Source organism: Eschrichtius robustus, chromosome 10, assembly GCF_028021215.1.
Source record: "Eschrichtius robustus isolate mEscRob2 chromosome 10, mEscRob2.pri, whole genome shotgun sequence".
Taxonomy (NCBI): Eukaryota; Metazoa; Chordata; class Mammalia; order Artiodactyla; family Eschrichtiidae; genus Eschrichtius; species Eschrichtius robustus.
Window position 1 is genome coordinate 114609891 of NC_090833.1, and position 23408 is coordinate 114633298.

Here is a 23408-nt window from a genome sequence, read left to right on the forward strand (position 1 = left end):
TGGATTAAAAACCTAAATGTGAGACCAGAAACCATAAAACTACCATAAAACAACATAGGCAGAACACTTCGTCATAAATTATAGCAATATTTTTTGGATCTGTTTCCTAAGGCAAAGGGAAAAAAAAAGCAAAAATAAACAAACAGGTCCGAATTAAACTTAAAGGCTTTTGCACAGCAAAGGAAACCATTTACGAAATGGAAAGACAACCTACAGGAGACAATATTTGCAAATGATGCAACCAACAAGGGGTTAATAATCAGAATATATAAACAACTCATACAACTCAACACCAAAAAACCAAACATCCCGATTAAAAAATGGTCAGAAGACCTGAATAAAATTTTTTCCAAAGAAGACATACTGATGGCCAACAGGTATATGAAAAGGTGCTTGACATCATCAATCATCAGGGAGATGCAAATAAAACCCACAAAGACTTATTATCTCACACCTGCCAGAATGGCAATCATCAAAAAGTCTACGAATAGTGAACGTTGGCAAGGATGTGGACAAAAGGGAACCCCTGTACACTGTTGGTGGGAATGTAGCTTGGTGCAGCCACTGTGGAAAACAGTATGGAGGTTCCTTAAAAACTAAAAATAGAACTACCATATGATCCAGAAATCCAACTCCTGGGCATATATCCAAAGAACACAAAAACATTAATTAGAAAAGATATATGCATTCCAATGTTCATAGCAGTATTATTGATAATTGCCAAGATATGGAAGCAACCTAAGTGTCCATCAACAGATAAATGGATAAAGACGATGTGACACACACACACACACACACACACACACACACTGGAATACCACCCAGCCATAAAAAGAATGAAATTTTGCCATTTGCAGCAACATGGATGGACTTGGAGGGCATTATACTAAGTGAAGTAAGTCATTCAGAGAAAGACAAATACTGTATGATATCACTTATATGTGGAATGTAAAAAAATACAACAAACTAGTGAATATAACAAAAAAAAAGCAGACTAACAAATACAGAGAAAAAACTAGTGGTTACCAGTGGGGAGAGGGAAGAGGGAGGGACAAGATATGGGTAGGGAATTAAGAGGCATAAACTACTGATACTATGTATAAATTAGCTAAAAGAATATATTGTACAGCACAGGGAATACAACCAGTACTTTATAATAACTGTAAAGGCAGTACAACCTTTAAAAATTGTGAATCACTGTTATACACATGAAACATATAATATTCTAAATCAATTTTACCTCAATATTTAAAAAAGAAAAAAAAATACCAAAAAGTCATCATCCACTACTTTTATACCTGCATTACATGTTTTAAGTTGAAATTCCCATTTTTAGTTCCAGAAAGCCCTGTGCAGGGTTTAGTTGTGCTCTTTGAAAGCTTTACTGATACCATTGCTGCTGTCTTTCGGGCTGTCTTCCATCCCCTCCTGAATCTCTCTTTCAATAGATTTCAACTCTTCTGTTGAGGGTCCCTCTTGTGTTCCATTCTCTGGCTGTTGGCCCCCTTAGGTGACTACTGCTCCTTTTTTCTCTTGGTTTTGCTGTCTCTTGGAATGCAGGTTCACCTGTTCTATCTTGCTGGCCACACCAGAATTGGTAGGAGGTCATTAAATCAACTGTCCTTATTGAGGAAGCCGTGTAAAGGCCTTCTGTTCCTAGAATTGTCCACTTCAGGGGCTCATCCACTCCCAGGAGCAGGTGTAGGAAGGAACCAGTTCACTTTCTCAGAACCCTCCAGCCTGGTATGCAGGCTTTCCCTGGCCCACACAGCATCAATTCCTGTGTCTGTTCAGGCCTGGTTGAGTCTCGTGAGGGTTAATTTTATGTGTCAACATGGCTGAGCCCAGTGCCCAGATATTTGGTCAAACATAATTCTGAGTATTTCTGGATAGTGTTTTTTTGAATGAGACTAATACAGTAAGTCCCCTACATACGAACAAGTTCTGTTCCAAGAGTGTGTCCGTAAGTTCAATTTGTTCCTAAGTCCAACAAAGTCAGCCTGGGTACCCAACTAACATAATCAGCCATATAGTACTGTACCGTAATAGGTTTATAATACTTTTCACACAAATAATACATAAAAAACAAACACAAAAATAAAGAAAACATTTGTAATCTTACCTTGAAAAGTACAGTAGTACCAGCTACATCACCGCTGCGTTTACGCTTGCTTCCGGACATCCCAGGCTTGAAATAAAGATACTGTACTACTGTACTCAATACAGTACTGTAAAGTACACAAAAGCACAACCACTAGTAGAGGATGCATGCATGTGACAATGTACACCAGACACATAAACTAACTTGCGAGACTGGACATGCAAACGCACGTTCACATCTTTGAAAGTTCGCAACTTGAAGGTTCGTATGTAGGGGACTTACTGTATTCGAAATGGTGGACTTTGAGTAAAGCAGATTGCCCTCCATGTGTGGTGGGCCTCATCCAATCAGTTGAAGACCCCTATAGAACAAAGGCTGACTGCCCCCAAGAGGAAGGACTTCTTCCAGTGGACTGCCTTTGGATGTGAACTGACACTCTGTCTTAAGTCTTCAGCCTGCAGTGCTTCCCCATCAGATTTTGGACTCACCAGCCTTTCACAATCACATGAGCCACATCCTTAAAATAAATCTCTCTCCACGTTGACATACACATCCTATTGGTTCTGCTCCTCTGGAGAACCCCAAACCAACCCTGATCACATCATCCTCACCCCAACATCTCTTTATTTCGGGATAGGTACCTGTTATGTAGAATAATCAGAAGAACATAAAAACTGGCTATAGTGCAGTGTGCTTCAAGTGTCTGCTATGTTTATTGATTCCTTCTCTGAATAATGACTAAAAGTGATTCATAAGACAGGACTTGCTGTACTTTATTCCAAGTTCCTAATTTACTGTGGCCATGGGCATTCAAGCATGCTTACTGACACACGTGGAATCACTTAACACCAAGCTGTCCTGCCGTGTTTGAGGAAACCTGGCGCAGGAGCTTTAAGCCACAGAGATAACTTAAACTGCCTGGGGTCTGCTCTGACCAGTGGCATCCTCACCTGTAGGGCATTCGGGTCTGCAGATACAGTGTGAGAATCAGTCATTAGCGGAAAGGAGAACAGAGGCAGCAGAAGACAACTAAGATGCAAAAGAAAGCTGCGTGCTCGGCAGAGAGAAGGAGCGCTTCTAACTGCCTGATCTTTGTGTATCTGCAAAGCTGCTGTGAGTCTGGTAATGCTTCCGTGTCACCTGCTGAACTTCCCCTCTCATAATGTCCAGGAAGGATGCTTGTGAGAGTATTTTCTGCTTTTCAGCACCTTCACATTTATTATTATTTTTTTTTAATAAATTTATTTATATTTTATTTATTCTTGGCTGTGTTGGGTCTTCGTTGCTGCTCGCGTTGCGGTGTGCAGGGGCTACTCTTGGTTGCGGTGCGAAGGCTTCTCATTGCGGTGGCTTCTGTTGTTGCGGAGCACGGGCTCCAGGCATGCAGGCTTCAGTAGCTGTGGCACGTGGGCTCAGTAGTTGTGGCTCACAGGCTCTAGAGCGCAAGCTCAGTAGTTGTGGCGTACCGGCTTAGTTGCTCCACGGCATGTGGGATCTCCCCGGACCAGGGCTCGAACCCGTGTCCCCTGCACTGGCAGGCGGATTCTTAACCACTGTGCCACCAGGGAAGTCCCCACATTTATTATTAAATTAAATTTCCATTAGCTGACTGAGGTAATCTGTGTGTCCATTGCTTTCAATATGAAGGAACTCATACATTACTATATTTAAAGAAATATTTAAGGCACCTTTAAACAGTGCAAAAACCTTATGGGAAATGTGCATTTCATTAAAAAAAAGGTATTGCATTATTGTCAAATATATTTTGTTCATTGTTAAATAAAAATGGCTACAAGTCTCTTTAATAGAAAGAGGTAGCACTGCTCTTTTTGGAGTACTTAAAAGTAGCTTTTTCCATGCAGTTGTTTATGAACGTGAAAAATCGTTTCACAGACATTTGTTAGTTTGCTAATACTTTTACAATATTATAATTTTGATGAAAATAAGTTAAATATAATTTATAATGGTTTATATTGCTGATTAGGAGTCTATGCGTGCCTGCTTATTTTAGCACAAGCGTATGTTGAAAGCAGAAAATAGGAAGAATCATCTAACCTATATTTATAGCTATTTCCTTATTATAAGATTAATAATATTTAACCATCCCTACTTTATAGGGTTTTTTGTGAGAAACATTGAGGCAATGTGCAAAAAACCCACTGCACTCAAGTTAAGGCACTGTGCATATAGAAAGGATGAAATGAGGAAATGTATAAAGTAAATAATAATATAGGGTTTGTAGGGTTTGTAGTGAAAACAAATGCTAGGTCTTTGTCATAATTATAACTGACTTTCCAAATTTAGATAATACTTTAATGACTTTGTTCTGGTTTTAAAAATACTTGCGAGGGCTTCCCTGGTGGCGCAGTGGTTGAGAGTCTGCCTGCCAATGCAGGAGACAGGGGTTCGAGCCCTGGTCTGGGAAGATCCCACATGCCGCGGAGCGACTAGGCCCGTGAGCCACAATTACTGAGCCTGCGCGTCTGGAGCCTGTGCCCCGCAACAGGAGGGACCGCGATAGTGAGAGGCCCGCGCACCTCGATGAAGAGTGGCCCCCGCTTGCCACAACTAGAGAAAGCCCTTGCACACAAACGAAGACCCAACACAGCCATAAATAATAAAAAAGAATAAAATAAAATAAATTAAAAAAAAAAAGATTAATAATATTTAACCATCCCTACTTTATAGGGTTTTTTGTGAGAAACATTGAGGCAATGTGCAAAAAACCCACTGTACTCAAGTTAAGGCACTATGCATATAGAAAGGATGAAATGAGAAAATGTCGTATAAAGTAAATAGTAATATAGGGTTTGTAGTGAAAACAAATGCTAGGTCTTTGTCATAATTATAACTGACTTTCCAAATTTAGATAATACTTTAATGACTTTGTTCTGGTTTTAAAAATACTTGCAATATATATGTCAGAGGCTTATAAAGTACCTAATTAAGTTGCATAAAAATATTTCTATTATTACAAAACACAAGAACTAAATATCAATCCAATAATTTATTTATAAAACATTTGGTATAATTTCAAAAGATTTTCCTTAAGGATTCTTGTTCTTCAAAACAAAATAAAAATTTTTTGTGCATGAGTGGAATCACTCCCAATAAATATACTTCAATTAATGTGTACTACTAAATTCCATTAGACAGTTAATCTAGGTCAATGTCTATTAAGTTAATTCATTCATTCTAGTCCAATAATGTATTTGGATGCCTAAGGCTCAGTTGGTCACCAAAGAAATTCAAATCATTATTAAATGCCTGATAATACTAATTCCACTGTGCTCTCCTTGTCACTTCACACCAGTAAACCAAACACTGTATTAAATTAAATCCCTTGACCATCAAATCTTATTTTTCCATTATTTTATGATGTCTATGTTTTATAAATAATACAAGTTTCTTTTACATACTTTTGGGCAGAGATAATTTCCTTCAAAATTAAACAACCCTAAGTTTGTTTTCTACGTCTGTGAGTCTATTTCTGTTTCGTAAATAAGTTCATTTGTATCATTTTTTTAGATTCCACGTATAAGCAATATCATATGATATTTGTCTTTGTCTGGCTTACTTCACTTAGTATGATAATCTCTAGGTCCATCCATGTTGCTGCAAATGGCATTACTTCATTCTTTCCTATGGCTGGGTAATATAGAAAACCAATTTATGGTTACCAAAGGGGAAAGGCGGTGATAAATGAGGAGTTTGGGATTAACATATACACACTACTATATATAAAATAGATAACCAACAAGGACCTTGTATAGCACAGGGAACTATACTCAATATTTTGTAATAACCTATAAGAGAAAAGAATCTGAATAATTATATATATATATACAAATATATATATAAAATTGCTGTACACCTGATACTAACACAACATTGTAAACTATACTTCAATTAAACACAATTAAACAACCCTGGACTTGAGCTTCTAGTATTCCTGAGGACCACTTACGCCATGTTTCTGTGACTAATAAGTATCATAAGGCACAGCTGCTTTCATCTGGTGCGAAGGCTGCTCAAAAACCACTGCTACTCACTCAAAAAGCATCAAGTCAAACTGGGGTTCGTGGTTCTGAACCAGTGTCTGGAAAGTCCTGCACTGGTCTCCCCAGCTGGCATTTTCCTTCCCCAGTGGGTGAGCACATGCATTTCCCCCAGAGCCATGGTGGCCCAGAACTCATTACTAATAAATTTATGCCAGGTCCTGGATATGAATTTTGGAGGATGTTCAAATAACCACTTAAATCTCTATGCCTTGTGCCTGAAATACAACGCCTTAATGACCACTTGAGATCAAACAAATTAGTGATTTCCCTCAAATCATGGGAAACTCTCAGTTATCACAGCATTAGCATGTTGCAAAAACTCAACTAATGTCATAATGGTGACAGAGTCCTCGGTCATCAAAAATTTATTCTCTACTTTTAGTTCTTGCACTCTTCTTCCTAAAATATATATGCTACATAAGTACATAAACTGTACAACACTAAATGTAAGGATGGCTTTGACTCCTACTAAAAAAGTAAATCCACAGCAAAAGTAGCGAATCTAACTTCTTGGAGTTTCCAGATTAGAGCCACTATTAGCAGAACCATTACCAATGGCATTGAAGTGTAAATATTAGGTACAGTGGGCATGAGAGTTTTCTAGTGCAACCTGCTAGGAATACAGATTTACAACTTCACACTTACTTCAGAGCTGTACAGAAAAAGGTTAAAACTGGCAAGACTAAAATTGGGTACAAGGCTTCAGAAACGTAAATGGCAGGCATAAAAATCAATTTAACCTTAATCTACTTGATCCATTTCGATTCAAATCCTTTACTTCACTACGTGTTTCTCATCTTTTCCTTATTAGCTCCTATCAAACACCATCTTGGTTCAGCAAAACATTTTCCTACCTTTTCATCATCAGGAGTCATTATCTACTCATATGACTCCTTCCAAATATGGGGTGTTTAAAGGCAGAAAAAATTGGGGAATAACCACAGCTACCACCATAGGAAAGATGTTTTTGACAAGGGATAAAAACAATACTGAGAGGCAAACAGGTTTGGGGAAGATGCGCATAAAATGTCTGTAATAAGAAATCCTAAAGATAGTGTTACTTGAAGTATAAATAAATATGGACAACCCAGGGAAGTTTTTTGGTGAGACTTTGTGTCAACTGATGAGATTTGAAGGCATGAGAAAAATTATGACTAGGTGATTCAGTCTACAATCACATAGTCATAGGAATCAAGGTTACGTGAACACAGGCAAACCTCAGAGATACTGTGGGTTTGGTTCCAGACAACCAAAATAAAGTGACTATCACAGTAAAGCAAATCACACAAAACATTTGGTTTCCCAGTGCATTTAAAAGTTCGGTTTACACTGTACTGTAATCTATTAAGTGTATAATAGCATTATGTCTGAAAAAAACATAGAACAAACTTTAAAACTACTTTATGGCTAAAGAATGCTAACCATCATCTGAGCCTTCAGCGAGTCAAAATCTTTTTGCTGGTGGAGGGCCTTGCCTTGATGTTGGATGTTGATGGCTGCTGACTGATCAGGGGGGCGGTTGCTGAAGGCTGGGGTAGCTGTGACAATTTCTTAAAATAAACAACAGTGGAGTCTGCCACATCCATTGACTCTTCCTTTCATGAACGATTTCTCTGCCGCATGACATGCGGTTGGATAGCATTTTACCCACAGCAGAACTTCTTCAAAACTGGAGTCAGTCCTCTCAAACCCTGCTGGCTGCTTTATCCACTAAGTTTATGTCAGAGCCTAAATCCTTTGTTGTCATTTCAACAATTCTCACAGCATCTTCACCAGGAATAGACTCCATCTTGAGAAACCACTTCCATTGCTCACGTACAAGAAGCAAACCCTCATTCATTAGTTTTGTCATGAGATAGCAGCCACACAGCCACGTCTTCAGGCTCCTCTTCTAATTCTAGTTCACTTGCTCTTTCTACCACATCTGCACTTATTTCCTCCACTGAAGTCTTGAACCCCTCAAAGTAATCGACTTCTTCCACATTCCTGTTAATGTTGATATTCTGACCTCTTCCTATGAACCTCAAATGTTCTTAATGGCATCTAGAAAGATGAATCCTTTTCAGAAGGTTTTCAATTGACTTTGCTAAGATCCATCAGAGGAATCATTATCTATGGCATCAATAGCCTTACAAAATGTATTTCTTAAATAATAAGGCTTGAAAGTCAAAATCGCTCCTTGATCCATGGGCTGCAGAGTAGATGTTGTGCTAGCATGAAAATAAAATTGTCCATCTATGTCATAGCTCTTGGGTGACCAGATGCCTACTCAAAGCACAGTAATATTTGAATCTATTTTTTCTGAGCAGTACGTCTCAACAGTAGGCTTAAAATATTCAGTAAACTATGTTGTAAACAGAAGTGCTGTCATCCAGGCTTTGTCTTTCCACTTATAGAGTGCAGACAGAGTAGATTTAGCATAATTCTTAAGGGCCCAAGAGTTTTGGATTCGTAAATCAGCATTGGGTTCAACTTACATCACCAGGTGCATCACCTCCTAATGAGACCGTCAGCCTGTCCTCTGAAGCTCTGAAGCCAGACGTTGACTTCTCCTCACTTGCTGTGAAAGTCCTAGATGGCATCTTCTTCCAACAGAAGGCTATCTCATCTACATTGAAAATCTGTCGTCTCATTCTTTAGCTTAGCTGGATCTCCTGGATAACTTGCTGCAGGTTCTCCAACAGCACTTGCTGCTTTACCTTGAACTTTTATGTCATGGAGATGGCTTCTGTCCTTCCACCTATGAACCAACGACTATTGCTTCAAACTTCTCTTCTGCAGCTTCCTCACCTCTCTCAGCCTTCACAGAATTGAAGAGAGTTAGGGCCTTGCTCTCGATTAGGCTTTGACTCAAGGGAATGTTGTGGCTGGTTTGATCATCTACCTAGACCATTAAGACTTTCTCCATACGAGCAGTATGGCTGTTTCGCTTTCTTATCATTCATGTGTTCACTGGAGCAGCGCTTTTCATTTCCATCAGGAGCTTCTCCTTTGCATTCACAGCTTGGCTGACTGGCACAGAGGCTTAGCTTTCAGCCTGTCTTGGATTTTGACATGCCTTCCTCACTAAGCTTCATCGTTTCTAGCTTTTGACTTAAAGCAAGAGACATGGGACTCTTCCTTTCACTGGAACACTTAGAGGCCATTGTGGGGTTACTAACTGTCCTAATTTCAGTACTGTTGTGTCTCAGGGAGTAGGGAGGCCCGAGGGAGGGAGAAAGATGGGAATGGCTGGCCATGGAGCAGTGAGAACACACAACATTTACCGATAAAGTTCCCTATCTTGTATGGGTGCAGTGGTCCATGGTGCCCCACAAACAATTATAACAGGAACATCAGAGATCACTGATCACAGATCACCATAACAAACACAATAATAATAAAAATGTTTAAAATATTGTGGAATTACCAAATGTGACACAGGGACAGGAAATGAGCGAACGTGTTGGAAAAATGGTGCCAACAGACTTGCTCAAAAGCAGGGTTGCCACAAATGTTCAGTTTCCAAAAAGCATAATATCTGCCAAGTACAATAAAACAAGGTCCGCATGCCTATAGATATCCATATATTGAGTATATACTACAGCCCAGACAGTTTACTTAAATAACTTAATTAACACTTAAAATAACTCTGTAATAAGCATTATCATTAACCCACATTTTACTAATGAGGAAAAAAAGGCTAATTAATCCCACGCACACTTGCCCATGGGAAGTTGATATTTCAACTTCTGCAACATATGGTTAGATTGAGTTATTTTTAAAAGTTAATTTTGTCTTTTTTTTTTTTTTTTTTTTTTTACACAAACTGAGTGCAGTTTAACAAATCTCCTGAGATATTTCTACACTGCTATTTTCATCTTGTGATACTGAAGGTATTTTTCCCTAGGTAATTGTCACTCACTTCAGTTTCAGCTAAATTTTGTTCTGTTATTAGCCACGTAAATGATACATCTCAACAGAATGCTCACCATCTTTTCAGTTCCAGTTAACATTTTCATTACTATACAATGAGTGTCAAAGGAAATATTTCATTAAAAGTTCATTTGCATCTAATGAATAATAATGAATGTTATTTTGGCAATATTCCCAAAGTTGACCACCTTCCAACAAACCTCATTATGAAATTTACTGATAACACATCATAGACGTATCAATTATACTAAATTATTAACAATAAACAATGTTCATTGTTTGTAGTAACAAAAAAGATGCCAGATACTATTTTTAAGAGACATGAATGATATCGCTTATATGTGGAATCTAAAAAAATGGTACAAATGAACTTATTTACAAAACAGAAACAGAGTCAAAGATGTAGAAAACAAACTTATGGTTACCAAAGGGGAAAGGGTGGGGGAGGGATAAATTGGGAGACAGGCATTGACATATACACACTACTATATATAAAATAGGTAACTACTAATGACCTACTATATAGCACAGGGAAAAAAAAAGAAAGACATGAGGCATCAATAAAAGATGACCGGGAGCCGCGGTAGTTAGAGCAAAACTACCATTTTGTACTTTCTGAAAGCAAAGTAGTTACAGTCTCTCCCAGATGGAGCACATTTCGTTTCCCATTCTGTTTGGTTGGCAATCTTGTTCAATTATGTAGAATAAAGACATTTAAGAGCAAAATGGGTCCCTGATCAGCGCTAAAGGGAGCTCTTGTTTAAAGGAACTGAGGAAAGCCTAATGTGAATCATTCTAAAGCATGGTACTTTCTTATCTCTCCAATAGCGTTTTAATTCAGACCTTTCAGGTGTTTTGTGATGGATATTCAGACTGATTAGTATGACCCCTTAGTAACTCAGATTTTGAGGTTTAAGGGGGCCTGGGATGCAATCTCCAGAAGAGAAAAATAGCAGCCATGCTCACAGTACTTTCCTAATACCAGAGTGTCATTATTTAAAAAGCCCAATTCAAATGATTCAAGCTAATGTGACTTAGAGTCCTTGGGTAAGTGATTCTAATTCAAGGAATATCAAATTTTTAACTCATTAAATAATGCAGATGTGTACAAATATAGATAGAAGGATAATTGCTATAAAAATTAAGTAGGGCCAAGTGATGGAGAGAGAATGAAAAGGACTCTTTCGCTCTATGATAATACGGTGATTGGCAGTCATATCAAAGCAGGTGATATACTGTCTCATGACCTTAAGGAAGGGGAGGGTGGGCTGTGAAGATACAGACCACAAGTGTTTGGTCCAAGCAGCAGGAACAGCAAGTGAAAAGTCCGGGAACGTGTTTATCATCCTTGAGGGAAAACAAAGAGGACAACACGGCCAGTGGAGAGACTGCACATCGACCAGCAGAAGAGAAGGACAGAGCCCTGGGTCAGGGGTAGATCATGCTGTATCTCATACTTATGGAAGGGACTTGGAATACCTTTTGGATATGATGACTGGGCTTTGTATGCTTTGGAGCAGAGGAGTGAAATGATCTGATATATATTTTTAGAAGATTGCTCTGACTGTAATTTGAAGACAGTGGGGCAGGGAGGTAAATGAGGAGGCTACTGAAATAGTTTAGGCAAGAGAGATTAACGGTCAGGATTCAAATAGCCATGGTGTCAATAACCGGGTCATGTCATGGCACTGTGACAACCATGGCGTCATGGTTGGAGTGAAAGATCCTGCAACTATGCTCTCACTATACAACAGCCATTGGAATTCATTTTTGTCCATCTTTTTCTTCCAGACGTTGGAGCAGTATTTGAAATATAGTGACATTTATAAGTATTTGTCAAATAAGTGAATGAACAAATTATTAAAATGACAAGATAGTAAAAGCCTTGACTAGTCAAACCTGTAAGTACAACTAAGCAAATGGAAACAGTGGAAAGTTAAATATAATTTCACAGGATTCCTGAGGCATATAGTGGGATGCAGGAATTGATTGTGATTATATGAGGATATAACCTATTTCAAAGAAAGAGAGAGAATACAAAGGTTGAAAACAGCTTTTTTCATGTTGAGTTCACACATACTGAAATCCAAAAAAACAGTGATAAACACAGCGAAACTCTGAGTTAGAATAAAAAGAAGACTGGACAAGAAAAATCTTAAAATTTCAAAACTAAAAATAGGCGCTCTCTACAAATACAGATCAGGGGTCTTACTAACGATTTCATAAATCAAATGTGCAAGTGTGCCCATGCACACACACCCCTGCATCACTCTGGATGACTTCAAAAATATGTTATGAGAATTCAGGAACATCACATATTAATTTAAGAAACAGCTACCTATACTAATTACATTTTCTTGTCAACATCCAGCAGAAGTTATTAGGTTCACAGTTCAGGGAAGTGCTATAGGCAGGGTTTATCTTTATTTCAGAAATATATGGCATTTAAAAAAATTTATATTTGGAGCGATGTCAGCTGGATATATCTTTAGTTGCTATAATGATTATACCCAATGCTTACTGAATAATGGGTCAATATCAATTTACACACCATCTTTCATATTATATCAAAAGAATCTAAATTTCAGTTCTTTCCATTCAACGTTTATAAATAATTTGAATGATGGTTCAACAAGCATGCTTATCAATTTTGTGATACAATAAAACTCAAAAGGAGAGCTAAACCGTTAAGAGATAAAATCTAATGTCAATAAGTTCTCAAATGATGTGAAACTAACTAAATGAAATATAATGGGATCATATATAAGATATATGATTAGAAAAAATGCCTAAAATATGACTGGGTTCATAGGAAATAATGAGAAAGAGCATTCAGAAAATTACTTGGATGAAAGCACAAATGTATCTAGTATCAGGATATGACTTTATCTTGAAAATTTGGTTTACCTCTTCTGGAAGCCTTCCTGAACCTGAAATGGTATGTTGGATATTATTCATCTATGGGTAAATTGGTTTGGTTGATGCTACTCCCCAAACAAAGATTATGAAATAATAGAAACTCTGCTTTTTAAAAAACATTAGTTAGAATTCTTGTAACAAATTTTTAAAAATCCTTATAATTTACTGTAACTCTAAGGGCACAGAGGTACCAGAAAAGAACTCTAAGTTACACCTAAGGTCTGGGAATCTACCCTTCAAATGCTCCTTTTTTATATATTTTTTCATGCAAGAACTCTCCACTTTCTCAACCTAAAGCTATCTACAGGTTCAATGCAATCCCTGTCAAATTACCAAGGGCATTTTTCACAGAATTAGAACAAAAAACTGTACACTTTGTATGGAAACACAAAAGACCCCGAATAGAGAAAGCAAATTTGAGAAAGAAGAACAGAGCTGGAGAAATCAGGCTCCCTGACTTCAGACTATTCCACAAAGCTACAGTAATCAAGACAGTACGGTACTGTCACAAAAACAGAAATATAGATCAGTGGAACAGGATAGTAAGCCCAGAGATAAACCCACGCACCTATGGCCACCTAATCTATGACAAAGGGGGCGAGAATATACAATGGAGAAAAGACAGTCTCTTCAATAAGTGGTGCTGGGAAAATTGGACAGCTGCATGTTAAAGAATGAAATTAGAACACTCCTTAACACCATACACAAAAATAAACTCAAAATGGATTAAAGACCTAAATATAACGCTGGATACTATAAAACTCTTTGAGGAAAATACAGGCAGAACACTCTTTGCCATAAATCACAGCAAGATATTTTTGACCCACCACCTAGAGTAATGAAAATAAAAACAAAAATAAACAAATGGGACCTAATGAAACTTAAAAGCTTTTGCACAGCAAAGGAAACCATAAACAAAAGACAACCCCCAGAATGGGAGGAAACATTTGCAAACGAAGCAAATGATAAGGGATTAATCTCCAAAATATATAAATAGCTCATGCAGCTCAATATCAAATAAACCAAACCACCCAATCAAAAAATGGGCAGAAGACCTAAATAGACATTTCTCCAAAAAGACATACAGGTGGCCAATACATGAAAAGATGCTCAACATCACTAATTATTAGAGAAATGCAAATCAAAAGTACAATGAGCTATCACCTCACACCTGTGAGAACAGTCATCATCAAAAAATTTTCAAACAATAAATGCTGAAGAGGGTGTGGAGAAAAGGGAACCCTCTTACACTGTTGGTGGGAATGTAAATTGGTACAGCCACTATGGAGAACAGTATGGAGGTTCCTTAAAAAACTAAAAAGAGAACTACCGTAAGACCCAGCAATCCCACTCCTAGGCATATATCCAGAGAAAACCATAATTCAAAAGGATGCATGCACCCCAATGTTCACTGCAGCACTACTTACAATAGCCGGGACATGGAGGCAACCTAAATGTCCATCAACAGAGGAATGGATAAAGAAGATGTGGTACATATATACAATGGAGTATTACTCAGCCATAAAAAGGAACAAAATAGTGCCATTTGCAGAGATGTGGATGGACCCAGAGATTGTCATACAGAGTGAAGTAAGTCAGAAAGAGGAAAACAAATATCGTATAATATCACTTATATGTGGAATCTAGAAAAATGGTACAGGTGAACTTATTTGCAAAGTTCAAATAAGATGAATTTATTTTCAAAGCAGAAATAAAGTCACAGATGTAGAGAACAAATTTATGGTTACCAAGGGGGAAGGGGAGTGGATGAATTGGGAGATTGGGACTGACATATATACACTACTATGTATAAAATAGATAACTAATGAGAACCTACTGTATAGCACAGGGGACTCTACTCAGTGCTCTGTGGTGACCCAAATGGGAAGGAAATCTAAAAAAGAGGGGATATATGTATATGTATGACAGATTCACTTTGCTGTAAAGCAAGAAACTAACCCAATATTGCAAAGCAACTAAACTCCAATAAAAATTAATTAAGAAAAGAAAAAAGCAACTCTCCATTTTTCTCAAAGGTGGAAGCATCTTCGCCATTTCCTCATAACTCAACCACCTCCTTTCCCCCTATATTACACCTGCTTATATGAAAACGATTACTTAAAATACCTGATATTTCAAAAATTATCAAATATGCCACAAAGATGTAATTGTCAAAACAAAACATAAACTAACAACATCACTAAAAACACTAACAAAGACATTTGATAAAATGCATCTGGTATATTATGCTAATACACTTTTATAAAGATTATTGAGATCTCATCAGGAAGTAGTTTCTGGATTTTCATATTTTTAAGATATTTTCAGTGTTTCAGTTATTTGAAAACATAACTAAGACAATATAATTGAAACATAACAAACAAATATAAAACATCAAACCACAGACCAGTGTGATGTACTTAAAGCAGTGCTTGGAAACAAATTTAGAGTCCTAGATGCTTATTCTACAACAGAAGAAGGCTGAAATTAAGGTGGTATGAATCTAATTTTTTAATTTAGAAAAATATAGTAAAAGTCAAAGAAAAGAAGTAATAAATATGACTGTAAATCAATGAGAAAAACACAATAGATAAGATGAAGTATGTCGAAAATTGGTTTTTGACATAATTAATAAAATTGACAATTTCCTGGTGTAATAAGTTAAGGAAAAATGACAAAAAACCAAATAAATGATATTTGAAAGAAAAAGCAACATAAATTTAAGCATGACAGACATTATAAAATCTTTAAGAGGATGTTATGCATAAATGTGTTAATAAATAGGAACATTTTAACCCAGGAGTGAAAAATCTTTGCTCCAAGAGAAGTCCATTCCAGATAACCTTCACCCACAAGATGATCGTTAACTATTAGTAAATAAATAATTCTAATATACCACAAGCAATTACAAAGTGTAGAAAGATGAGAGGTATTAGTCGAGTCATTTTATGAAACCAGCATTACATTGTTACCAAAACTTGACAAGGATTCTATGAGAAAGAAAAATTCATGGCCAATATTCACTCATGAGTAAAGATGTGAAATTGCTAAAATAGTAGCAAACTAAATCCAGTAATAAATAAAAAGTCAGATTTAGCCCATAATTTCAAAGTTTGATTTCTATTAGAAATCAATAGGTACAACATACTCAAAAACATAAAGGAGAAAATGTATCTTATTTCAATACATGCAAACAAAAAAAATTTTGATTAAAATCAACATTAATTTAGGTGTAAAAAAAGTAAAACTCTCAGAAAGTCATATCCAGAAGGCCTAGTAAACAGTGTACAGTACATTTTCATTAAGTAGATTAAATGCTAACACAAGTATCTAATTTGCTATTGTCAGAACCATAACAAATCAAAAGCAGCCACCAATACCCACTGGACAACATGATACTCGAGTTCCTAGCAAGTGCAGAAACAGAGTAAAAATAACTAAAATTATAAGGTCTAGGATGGAAAAACTTTTAAACAGTGTCACTACTTATAGATATTATGAGTATCTACACTAACAATCCAAAATAACTTATGGGTAAATGATTATAATTTATAAAAGAGTTTAGAATGTTTTCTAAATTTGGGTCTATATTTAAAAATTATTAACCTTTCTCTATACCAGCTACAAATAGTTCAGAACTTCAATAAAATCAACAACGTGCTCAATACCCATATAATGTTAGTTTTCTAGGAATAACACTGAAAATGTCTGAGAATCAAATTACAAACACACCCCTAAAGATAACAAATAAGCACCAAGAAATATAATGATATACCACGGAATGAATAATTTAATATTGGAAAAAATGTAAATTATTCCCTAATTTATCAACAGACTTAATACAATTCTAAAATTCCAATATTCTGTGTGTATCTGCATATTGTGCATAAAGTCTGACAAGTTGAATCTAAAAGTTTAAAGAAAATCCTAATGTTAAAGAATGGCGGGCTTCCCTGGTGGCGCAGTGGTTGAGAATCTGCCTGCCAATGCAGGGGACATGGGTTCGAGCCCTGGTCTGGGAAGATCCCACATGCCACGGAGCAACTAGGCCCATGAGCCACAACTACTGAGCCTGCGCGTCTGGAGCCTGTGCTCCACAACAAGAGAGGCCGCGATAGTGAGAGGCCCGCGCACCGCGATGAAGAGGGGCCCCCGCTTGCCGCAACTAGAGAAAGCCCTCGCACAGAAACGAAGACCCAACACAGCCAAAAATAAATAAATAAATAAATATTAAAAAAAAAAAAAGAATGGCAAAACTTTCCCAAGAAGAAAAGCAAAGAAAGCAGAATGAACTTTACCAGATATCAACAATTGTTATAAAGATATAGTACATAAGATATTATTTCATTAGCTCAAAGTTTTTCACTCATGGAACAGAACTGAGAAACCAGAATGAGAACACACAAATATGGAAACTTTTTATAATAGAGTCAACACTGCTGATCGATGTGGGAAAAGATACATTTTCTAATAAATTGTGCTGTTGATTGGATATCTAACTAGGTAAAACCTAAGTAAATATTGAGCCCCTACCTCACATGATATAAAAATGAAGATGAGCTGCATTTAAGACCTAAGTGTAAAAGGTAAAATTCTCAAGCTTAGAAAGACAACATAGAACAGCAATTAAGCCTATCCTTTAAAAATTATTTGTAAATTTGACTAAAACAAAATTAAGAACTTCTACTCATTAGGCAATATATAGAGTTTAAAAAAAAAAACATACAAAATGTGGGATAAGATATTTTCACCATGTACAACTGCTGAAGGATATTATTTAAAAAAATTAAGAGCACTCTGTGGACCAATAAGGAAAATAAAGAAATCAAAAAATTGGAAATAGAAATCAAAAGGACTTTTACCTAAGAGAAGGCACAAATGGCCCATAAGCATAAATAAGAGAGCAACTACATTAAAATCAGTAACATGCAAATTTATGTGACAATGAGTGATTATTTCATACCACAAAATTGAGAAAAATGAAAAGTCAGACAGTAATATTAAGTGTTGACAGGATGCAGAGCGATGGGAATTCCATCCATTACTGATTGGAGTGAAATCAGCATATCAACTTGGAAAAACAGTTTGTCACGTACTACATAATATAACTGAAACGTGCATTCCTCGGACATGCAAATTCTACTATTAAATACGTACCCTAAGAAAATATTGTGTCTATCCCAGAACCATGCGCAAGAATACTTAGAGCAGTGTCATACATAACCCAAACCTGGGAACTCTCAGAATGTTTACAAAGTGGAAACCGTTGTAGAAAATTAAACAACAGGGCATACACCCAGAGAAAACCATAATTCAAACAGACACATGCACCCCAATGTTCATTGCAGCACTATTTACAATAGCCAGGTAACAGAAGCAACCTAAATGCCCATCAACAGACGAATGGATAAAGAAGATGTGGTACATATATACAATAGAATATTACTCCGCCATAAAAAGCAACAAAATTGGGTTATTTGTAGAGATGTTCAGGGACCTAGTGACTGTCATAGAGGGAAGTAAGTCAGAAAGAGAAAAACAAATATTGTATGTTAATGCGTATTATGTGGAATCTAGAAAAATGGTACATATGAACTGGTTTGCAAGGCAGAAATAGAGACACAGATGTAGAGAACAAACGTATGGACACCAAGGGGGGAAAGCAGGGGGGTGGGGGGAGGATGGTGGTGGGGAAGAAAAATAATCTTTTGAAGTCTTATAATTTCCATTTTGGAGTTTACCCATTTCATTAAAAGTTATCTGCTTTACTGGTAAAAATGATTTTATATTTAGTTCGGGTGAAGGGAGGGGATAGAATGGTACAATGAGACCATTGTCATAATATGTGTTTTAAAAACCTAGGAGTTTAAAGATTTGAAAAGTTTATATAAAAAGAAAAAGAAAATTAAACAGTTACAACGAATCAACTAGAAGTGCACACACAAGAATGGATCTCAAAAATAATTTTGAATGAAAGAAGAAAGCCATACTATATGATTCAATGTTTAGATAAAGTCCAAACACAGGCAAAATGCAACAATATTTGTTTAGACATAAGAAATTACAGAGAAAAGTAAGAGTGAATACAAATTCCAAGACTTGGAGGAGACAGAATAGTACCAATGACCCTTTTTCTTGGCCTGCTTATTGGGAACAGAGACGTTTATCTTATTTTGACTTTATAACTGCATGTGTGTTTGTGTGTACATATTTTATTTAGGTTATATTCTATGGTATTTCTAAAAAATGATAAATTGTAGTCTATTGCACTTTTCATGTATCTTCCAGTGAATCATATACATATACTAGCATTTAAAAGTATTTTAATTGCATACAAAATTTGTACTTTAGGAAACTTGTTTTATCACCAATTTTCTTTGTAGGTCAATTTCCCTTGCCCTGAGCTCTGATGAGAAAATTAAAGGTACATTTTTCCAGGAGGCAGAAAGGGTAGTATGTAGCAGAAATAAATGTGAAGTATTGGATTTTGTGTCCAAAACTCATTGGCACAAGCAAAGGATAGGCACACCAAATCAAGTGAAAGTAACTTAGATGGAAAAATAATTACAGTTATCATTGGTGGAGTTTATAATATGTGCAAATAATTGGCCAACTACTTTAGATATAGTATCTTTAATCCTTATAGCAATTCTGCGAAGTAGAACATCAGAGAGACAAACTGACTTGCCACTTACACAGAAAAGCTAGGATATGAACTCAGGTGTGTCTCTCTCCTGCATGTTCTCTTGCCATTACTTCATTTTGCCCAGATATTATCATTCGATGTCTGATGGCGGGGTGTAACGGAGCATAAGACGACCTGACTTTTAATCTCCCTCTACAAATGATTGGCTGTTTGACCTTGGATAACATTTCACGAATTCTTAAGAACTCATTTCTTTTTCTTTCCTTTTTTCTTTTTACAAATTGGGGATTATAATATCTATCTATCAAAGTCATTGTGAAATTTAAATAAAATACATACGCAAAGCCCCTAGTACAAAACATCTATTCAATTATTATTATTTTTATTATTATTACTAACTTGTGGTTAAATTATGAGAACATCTCCCCAAACTTTCAGCATCTTGTGGTTAAAAAAAGAAACAGATGGTTGGATGAATACAGGGCTGATCAAGCAAATAGAGGAAAAAGATCAGAGGATTGGAAAAGTACGGATTCTGGTAAGGAGCTTGCCTTTGTCACTGTTCACGGAGTCACGCCAAGGTTGGAGGGGTGATGTCACATGGAAGAGGCTGACGCTCTGAGGGACAGGGAACTCCTTATGACAAGCCGGGGGGTAGGGGACAGTCTTACTTGGAGGAAAGGAATGAAAGAAGAAAATGGAAGACTCTAATTAAGTCAAGCACACCTGATCCAGAGCTGAGAACATCCAAAGCCCTGAACACTGTCATAACTATCTGAGTATCTCACTCCTGTCTTCCTGCGGGGATAAGTCAGGAGGAAGGCTGGCCAGGAGAACCTCAGCCTGTGGCTACTCGTGATTCTGCTGCTGATTTGACCCGGGATGCACCATTTCCGTGTTGCTAAGATGTCTTTACCAAACCATAGCTTCTCAATTTCTGTGATATCCTCACCACAACAAAAAAACCAAAAACCAAACAAAAACAAAACACAAACAAACAGAAAACCCAACAGAGCTCCTTTGGTTGAATAATAGAATATGGACCTCCTATCATCAGTGAAGGTTATTACCTTCACTCGGTTATTACGTCTATACCCTTCTGAATCCCTGTTTCCAACAATCTAAGTCCTTCTAGAAGGACATAATTTTTCCTGTTACTTTTCCAATACGTAAAATGTTTCCTCTATCCCTAGCCTAAGACTAGAATCTGCTCTGTATAGACAGACCTACTGGATCCCACTGAACTGCCTGTTAGTTTGCCCAGGTACGGCCAACTTCAGGTCCCCGGCTCTTCTGAGCCACCTGCCAGTGTCTAGAACTGCAGTCCTCCTTCCATCCTTGGCCCAGCCAGTTAGATACACCACAGCCCTAATGAGCGAATCTAGCTCAAGATTCATGTGTTCCAAGTCAAGTCTCATGAATAAATCCAAGACACCCCCAGAAATGATTGAAAGACACTCTGGAAGTATAAAGCACGGCAGATTTCTAAAACTCGAATGACCTCTTTGTTCAGCTCATATTGTAAAGGCTATTCATTATATTTTTTCTCTCTCTGAAATTTGAAATTGTTTTGGTTCTGCCCAGCGTTGACCTCCAATGTCCCCATGAAACCTACCTTACTGGGTGCAGAAGAAACACTAATGAGAGATCCTGTAAGTGACAAAGCAAAGTAGCACTTTGGGATACACTGAACTCCGTACCTGAGCGCACAGCCTCTTTCTGAATGCTCCCATAGTCATGCCAGTCCTTTCTTCTTACACCATCTGTCCATGCATAGAATTGCCCATCTCCCAGGCCCAGTGGAAATGTCTGTGGAAAAGGAAAGTATTCAGAGCATAAAAAGGAGGTATTTCCTTTCGCATGGCAGGTAAACACAGCCAGGCACATCACAGGCAATCAAAGAATACTCGAATAAGTGATCCTCCTCAGTCTACTGAAGAGGAAGCTGTTGCTAGCGACCAGATGAATACACATTTTAAAACCCTTTTCCGTTTTAAAAATAAGAGCATGCGTCGCAAACAGCACCTACCATTTCCAATTTTATTTCATCCAGAGACGTTAATAACTTAGTGTACCACCTCGTCTGAGCATAAATGCCTAGCTGTTTTCACTTGCCCCAAGTGTAAATATTAGTAGTATTGATTTTGTATCATGGAAATACTTTTGTTTGTGATTTGTACAATTTTACTTGTTTTGATCAAGTATATTTGAACGGCCTGGTGACAATATTAGCAAGCATTTATTGAATGCTCACTGTGTACCAGGTACCAAGTTGGATACTCTGTGTATGGAAGATCCTTCGGTCTTTATGATAGTCTTTGGTTGTAAACCTTCATCTTTCTGCTAATTAATTGAAGGCCCAGAGAAGTAAAATAACTTGAATGAAACCACAGGGGCCAAGTCAGGACTTGGACCAGTTCTATTAAGACCAACATTGTGGTCCTAACAACTATTAAATACTGCCTACCACCTAGATTTCTGTCAAATTATGGTGCGTGGTTATGCTTATAGTTGAAATTATCACAAAGTCAACAACTGTAGTCACAACATGTTTTATGCTTTAGTAAAATTCAATGTATTCTAATGTCACCTTGAAAATTATTTCTGTGTGCATGGCTGAAGCTACTTCTCTCTTTATGGTGTTTATTTTGGTCATAAACAAAAAATGTTTTGAATGAAATTTATTTTCACAATCTTAACAGTCAAGATAATGTAAAATAAATGTTTTCATATTCACATACCATTTCCCTTTTATTTGGTTCATTTTTGGAAATAAATAAAACATCAACAGAATAAAGAGAACACTTTTGAAAGTTTCAATTTAAAACAAAAGATGAATAATTTCAGTGAGGAAATTCTACCCTAAGAGCCTTTCCAAGGCAAATAAAAGGTCTTATTTCTTATTTTAAAACAGTACAACTACTGTGCTTATGTAAAAATTATCTACCTTGGGTCCATCTTTATAGCTTATAAAGGATCCACTTGTTTTGAAAGAATAAAAATGGACTTAATATAAAAAAAGGTAGTTAAATCAGAAGAAAGATTTTCCAGATCAGGTGACTATTATTTGTATATTTTTTAAAAAAATTGTTCATAATAGCGGTGAGTTCAGGAAAACAACAGAGGAATAAACAAAGGATGATGATGAGTTTATATAAAATATTAAGAATAAAAAGAAAAAAGTTTAAAAGGAGGATGACGAGACAGAAAAGATGGAAAAATTAACAGAAAATATAAAAATAGAAGAAAATGGAATAAAACAATTTGGGGGTTATAATAGCAACACTAAAAAACTCATGCATTTTTTTCTGATTGATATTGCTTTTATAATTAGAAGTTTTCCCAAACTCAGCTGTGAATGGGAAGATTTAAATAACCAAATAACTTTAAAATACAAAACCCATGTTTTGTCTCAGCCATGCATTTCCAATGATGAGTGCTGAGCAATCATAGAAATCTTACCGATTTAGATAATACCGATTTATAATAAACATCACCTTCAGATCAAAATAGATAATTTCAAAATAAACTTTGCCATGAAACCTGGAGATGTTCTTGTGTAAACTCTGAATATGCAAAGCTCTCTCTGATTACCTGTTGGTTCACAAGCCAGCCCCCTACTCCACCCCCAAACATGGAGGGCAAGGAGAGAGGGAGAGAGGCAGACCCTCCGGATGGGCAGGGGGTGGGTTTAATATGCAGGGAACTTGCACATGAGGCTTGTCCTGCAAGACAACTTGATCTCTGCACCCATCTGCCTGAATCT

The 23408-nt window shown here is 36.8% G+C and overlaps 1 protein-coding gene across 1 annotated transcript in view; it reads right to left on the reverse strand.

The window, feature by feature from the left end:
* GALNTL6 (polypeptide N-acetylgalactosaminyltransferase like 6) overlaps positions 1 to 23408 on the reverse strand; it is a 1183510-nt gene that overhangs the window by 752212 nt on the left and 407890 nt on the right. Inside the window, exon 2 of the mRNA XM_068552792.1 lies at positions 21343 to 21451. Coding sequence (XP_068408893.1) covers positions 21343 to 21451 — 109 coding nt within the window. The remainder of the gene's footprint in view (positions 1 to 21342; positions 21452 to 23408) is intronic.